Source organism: Panthera onca, chromosome F2 (genome assembly GCF_046562875.1).
Source record: "Panthera onca isolate mPanOnc1 chromosome F2, mPanOnc1 haplotype 2, whole genome shotgun sequence".
In the NCBI taxonomy this organism is placed as follows: domain Eukaryota; kingdom Metazoa; phylum Chordata; class Mammalia; order Carnivora; family Felidae; genus Panthera; species Panthera onca.
The window spans coordinates 74,262,901-74,268,900 of record NC_138356.1 but is presented as its reverse complement, the minus strand read 5'-3'; the positions used below and the strand labels follow the sequence as shown (position 1 = coordinate 74,268,900).

At 46.1% G+C, this 6,000-nt stretch overlaps 1 protein-coding gene across 4 annotated transcripts in view; it reads left to right on the top strand.

The window, feature by feature from the left end:
• Positions 1-3,364: 3,364 nt before the first annotated feature.
• DNAAF11 (dynein axonemal assembly factor 11) overlaps positions 3,365-6,000 on the top strand; it is an 83,739-nt gene continuing 81,103 nt past the window's right edge. The window contains exon 1 of one of the 4 annotated variants that reach the window (XM_060611353.2): positions 3,365-3,529. In XM_060611353.2, coding sequence (XP_060467336.2) covers positions 3,520-3,529 — 10 coding nt within the window. In that variant the 5' untranslated portion in view covers positions 3,365-3,519. The remainder of the gene's footprint in view (positions 3,530-6,000) is intronic. The other 3 variants (XM_060611354.2, XM_060611352.3, XM_060611350.3) reach the window with 3 other exon arrangements.

The following is a 6,000-nucleotide window of genomic DNA, read 5'->3' as shown; positions in this document are numbered from 1 at the left end:
GAAGGGTTAATGTAAGAATTAGCTAACACTTTCAAAACACTGGACCACGTTGAGCACAGCTCCGTTGTTCGTTTACGTGCGTCTAAATGGATAGGAGACCCCTGCTCCATAGATACTAAGTTTCATAGGTAACAGACTTTAAGTTTCATAGGAAAATTTCCAGGCCCTTCTGACCCCCACAGGATTTAAGAGTGAGGGCGTCTGAGCGTGAGGATGAAAGTTCAGAGCCAACATATCAGATATCGGGGTTGCAACTGGTCTTGAGAACTTTCTAGAGTCCTAGAATCTCTCCCTCTTGTCTCTTGTGACCCAGAGGCCAAGGTCCTTTCTACTGGTCCTGACTTCATGCCTCTGTCATCTCAGAAACCACCCTTCTACCTGGCTTATCCCCCGGGACCAGCTCCCTGCCAGAAATAGACCTTTGTTAGCCTTGATGAACCTCTTGCTGTCACTTGGGGCATAGGCCCGTTTGCTAACCTCGCCTGCGGCTGATGGCATGTCACGTCCTCCGTGAGCAACCAGACGCCAGCTCACAGACCCCTCTCTCGGTGGCACAGCCATACGTTGCCTGTATGGTCAGCTCCACACACAAATGGGGGAAGCGTTAGCTCAAGAACGTGGAGTCATCTGCCTAATGCCACGCGGTAGCAGATCTGTGGATTCGAACCGGGTCTCCGAGGCCAGAGCTCATGCTCCTCGCCCGGCAACGTGTTGCTTCCAAAACATAGTGAAACGACCAGAACCAGGCTTTTGGGCAGGATGGGTGGATGTCACCTAAATTGATAGCTGGAGTGTTTTGGGAGTCTCCTTGGAGCTCCAAATGGTTCTCCCACTGTGGGGACATAGTGCCTGAGATCCCACCATTCTGTTCTAGTTGAGCTGGCATTCGTGGCCTCCATGACCCCTCATCTGATCACCCCATGCAATTGTGTCCATAGCCAAACTGACTGGCTTTCCAGCCCCTCCTGCACTCCACCCTCCTGGCTCCTGGCTCTCTGCCTCACTTCACGTTCTGGTCGCCACTTGGCAAACCCTAATACTCGGCAACAGTGAATGCTTAACGGGTTCCTGCTGAAAGAACACATTTCTTTACGCTCCACGTTACTCTATGAATCTTCTTTCATAACGTAAACATCACACACATTTCAAGATGAGACCACGGACTCTGTACTATTTACTAAGATTGGGATGGAAGAAGTTTTTAAACAATATTTTACACATACTTTCTCTCTCTCTCTCTTTGCAAAGGGACAGAGGGTAATAATTACTTTGTAATAATAATATAGGCAAAACAAAACCATAAAACTCCTCGAAGAAAATGTCCGCAGTAAGTTCCTTGACGTCAGTCATGGTGATGATTTTTCAGGCGGGGGGAGAATCTGACAACAAAAGCAAAAGAAACCAAAACAGAAAGAAACATGTGGGACTACATCAAGCAAAATGAAAAGGCAACCTATGGAATGGGAGAAAATATTTGCAAATTATGTATCTGACAAACGGTTAATAGACAAAAATGTAAAGAACTTAGGCAACTCAATAGCCAATTTTTTACTTAAAAATGGACAGAACATCTGCATCGATATTTTTTCGAAGAAGGCGTACACATGGCCACCAGGCACATGACAAGGTGCTCATTGGGAAGATGCAAATCAAAACCACAATGAGGTATTACTTCACACCTGTTATAACGGCCATTCTCGAAAAGACAAGCATGAACGTGGGTTGGTGAGGATGTGGAGAAAAAAACTCTCTTGCACTATTGGTGGTAAAGTGAATTGGTGGGCGGCCACTGTGGAAAACATTATGGAGGTTCCTTAAAAAATTAAAAATAGAACTTACCGTACGATCCAGAATTCCATTCCTGGGTATTTATCTGACGAAAATGAGAACACTAATTCAAAAAGATACCTGCACTCCCGTGTTCTTGCAGGATGATTTATAATACACAAGACGTGAAAGCAACCTAAGCGTCCATCAGAAAATGAATGGATAGGGGCGCCTGGGTGGTTCAGTCGGTTAAGTGTCTGACTTTGGCTCAGGTCACGATCTCTCAATCTCTCAGTCTGTGAGTTTGAGCCCCGCGTCGGGCTCTGTGCTGACAGCTCCTCGCCTGGAGCCTGCTTCAGAGTCTGTGTCTCCCTCGCTCTCTGCCCCTCCCCTGCTCGTGCTCTCTCTTAGATATGAATAAATGTTAAAAAAAAAAATTAAAAAAATGAATGGATAAATAAAATGTGGTTATACATATATATGAAATACTTCTCAGTCATAAAAAGATTATATGTGTGTGTATATATATAGTGTATATATATGTAGTGTATATATATATAGTGTATATATATAGTGTATATATATAGTGTATATATATATAGTATATATATATATATATACACTATATATATATATTTCAGTCGTTAAAAGAAGGAAATCTTGTCATTTGTTACAACATGGATGACCCTTGAGGGTATAACATCAAGTGAAATAAGTCAGGCAGAGAAAGACAAATACTCTAGGATCTCACTTATATGCAGAATCTAAAAACAAACAAATGAACTCAGAGATACAAAGAATAAATCAGTTCTGGTTGCCAGAGGCTGGGGGGGGGGGGACAAAATGAGTGAAGGTGGTAATAAACAAACAAACAAACAAACAAACAAACAACTTTGTCATCCCTTAAAGCGCTGACATATGAACATATGAAGCTAACCGAGGATGAATTACTGATGTCCTTCCCAGTCCAGAGTTGGGTAAAGCGAATTGGGCACTTTGGGGAGGGGTCTGGGGAAATGCGAGAGGAGTAACGGGAATTCCAGGAGATGCACTTTCTATTTTTGGCAGCCACAAAGTGGTGGGTGGGTAGGGAAAGTTGCTGAGGGTGGTGTTTTTAGAAAACCTGTTCGCAGGAGATCGGTGCTGGGCTGTGACTAAGGAGATGAAATCCAACAAGGACAACTACCCTTTACAGGGAGGCTGTTTTTAAAACGTTTCTTTCCTTTACTCAAATCATCTCTTTAAAAACCTCCACCAGGATCCCTTGAAGTTATTTGTTATCCCGCATCTTACAGATGAGAAGTTTAAGCCCGCCCCGCCGGCACGGGCAGTGGGGGCGCCATCCTGACCCCCCCTTGGCTCCGGAGCGCGTTAACTCCCCAGAGAGGAGAAAGTGGAGGGCGGGCTGGGAGGCACGCCTGGGAGGCGGATCCACCTGGAAGCGAGCGTCCGTGGTTCTCTTTAGACCGTCCAGACGATCTGGGGAAAGAGGACCCGTCCGGGGAAGGCGGGGTGGGGACGGGGAAGAGGACGGGGCGCGGGGAGGGGCGAGCGCTCGTCGCGGAGTCTCTGCTCCCTGCTTCTCGCGAGCTCGGGAAACGCGGCGGCGCCTGGCCCCGTGCGGCCGCCGTAGAGTCCTCGTTGCCATGGCTCCCGAGGTCCGCTGTGGACGCGCGGAGGCGTGACTGAGAAGCGTGTACGGAGTCCTAAGAGTCCGAGCTTCTTCCCGGGCCCGCGAACCCGAGAGGCGCCATGGGCCGGAGTAAGCGTCCCCTCCTCCCTGCCGCCCTCGACCGTCCCCCTTCCGGGCATCGTCCCACGTCCCAGGGGACCCGGGCCGCCGCCGCCCCTTCCCGCCCGCGCACCCCGGCCCAACCCTGCGCTCCTCAGGTCCGGCTGGGCCAGCCCCTCCGCCGACCCGGCGGGCAGCCTTGCCTCCGCGGGGCTCCGGTTCCTCGTCCATAAAATGCGGTGGGCGAGAAAGGCGGGGGCTTCGTGAGAGGGGGTGGTGGAAGGTCCAGGGCTTGGTGGTGGAAGGTCCGGGGTCCAAGCGCCTCCTTGCTCGCCGGGTGGTCCCGGGCTAGTCACTGTCTCAGGGCTGCAGCGTCCACACTGTTCGATTAGGCATCGTACCCGGGGGTGGAGGGAACCGAAGCCGGCGCCCCCCTCCTCCACCTGGCAGCCTTGAGACCTAGAGCGAGTGACTTCACCCATGTGGGCCTAAGCCCCAGCTCCAAAACGAAGGCAGTAATAGAAGCGTTTTACCGACTTGGCCAAGTGTTGCTAAGGGTTTAAAAATACACCCGCAGAATGTGCAAAGTGAGGGGATTAACATCCTTATTTGCCCGCGAACACCATCTTCGACTCTCCTCTCATTTATGACAATTTTGTACAGTTCAGCCTAATTGCTCACTTCTGGTGGAAGTGTCATAGTGAATATTTTTGAATCAAGAGACTGTGCTTGATGATGAGGTTTCTTCCGCGCAAGAGCTGACAGCCTGGTGGTGGAGGGGGTCGGTGATTTGTGAATAGGAAAAGCCCCAATCCTAAACCAGTTGTTGGTATTTGTTCTCACACTCCTTTCTAAAGCAGTAGACAAAAAAATTAGACCAACGTTGGTAAAAATTAAACGAAAACTTTGTCTCCCACCCGTGGAATCCTTAGCTATTACAAAAGGAAAACAAAAACCTTTGTACACACACAGATTGTGTATGACTGTTTATGGCAACTGCTTTCATAGTAGCTAAAAAATGGAAACAACCCAAATATTCTTCAACATGTGTTAATGAATTGGTCGCGGGCATGATTCCATTTATTACCTGGCCCCCACAGGTCCCCACTGTGGTAAGGCAATGCTTTGTTGTTTCCAGATGTTAATGGCAGCTCAGACCTGGAGCCCCCAAGCGTCCCAGTGATTTGGTATTACCCCTTCCCCAGGGTATTGTCACTCAAGTAAATGGCCAGCAGGCCTTTTGGAAAGGATTTGGATGAATCCTTGCCAACTATTCTTGGGGACTCAGCCTCTCTTTTAGACAACATGTTGTCAAATAAAACACAGGACACCCAATATTTTTATTCGCTAAATCTGGCAACCCTCGTTTCGGGTCCCCAAACTCACTAAGGTCTGGAGACTGGCAAGAAATTGTGAATTTTTATCGAGGCAACTGTCCTTTGTTTTCTGGTCATCAATCGTTGCTGTCTTTTGATTGCACAGATTGAGTAGTACCTTTGTTGGCTGAGCATCTATTTTGTCCTTAGGAATGTCATATTCTATTCACCATCTCCATTGCCCTCGGTGGATGTACACCACTGGCCCCACTCCAACCTTGTCCCTCATTAGAACATCTATCCACCTAGCTTCTAAAGTTAAGTGTTGCTACTGACCTTCATTGTTTTAGGAGTCTGTCATCCCAGTTTCTATCAGTTAACCCAGGTCTTTAAAAGCATCTCTTGTGGTCAGCCTTGGCCTTGTACTTGTCTAGTTTTGGGCTCAGGGTATGCTGGCTTTGTAGAATTATCTTAGCAAGCATGCTTAAATTTTCTTAAGTTCTTAAATTTTTGTAAATTTTATAGAAGTGTTTTTGTACACTGGGTATTATTTTTTCTTAAATATTTGGTAGAATTCATCAGTGAAGATGCCTGTGCTATGGTTTTCTTTGTGGAAAGATTTGAACTACATATTCAACTACTGTGGTAGATGCAGGGCTGTTTGATTTATCTGTGTCTTGCTGCGTGAGCTTTGGTAGTTTGTGTCTTTTAAGAAATTTTCCCTTTTAAACTAAGTTCTCGAATTTATTAGCATAGTTTTTTAGATTACTCTCTTATTAGCCTTTTAATTCTGTATAATCTAATGCCGTGCTTTCCTTGCTAATAATGGAAATTTATGTCTTCTCTCTCTTTACTGATCAGTCTGGCTAGATGTTTACCAATTTTATTTTTTTATGTATTTTTATTGACTTTTTCCATTGTTTTTGTTTCTATTTCACTGATTTTTTGGTCTAATCTTTTTTCTTTTTTGTTTCCTTTCTTCTGCTTAGTTTGGGTTCAATTTATTCTTTTTCTAGCTTCTTAAGGAGGAAGCTAATGTTTGAGACCTTTTTCCTTTCTTACTATAGGCATTAGTGCTGTTAATTTTCCCCAACTTATGTTTTAGCCATATCACACACATTTTGATATGCCTTTTAAAAAATATATTTATTTTTGAGAGAGAGAGACAGAGAGCAAGTGGGAGAG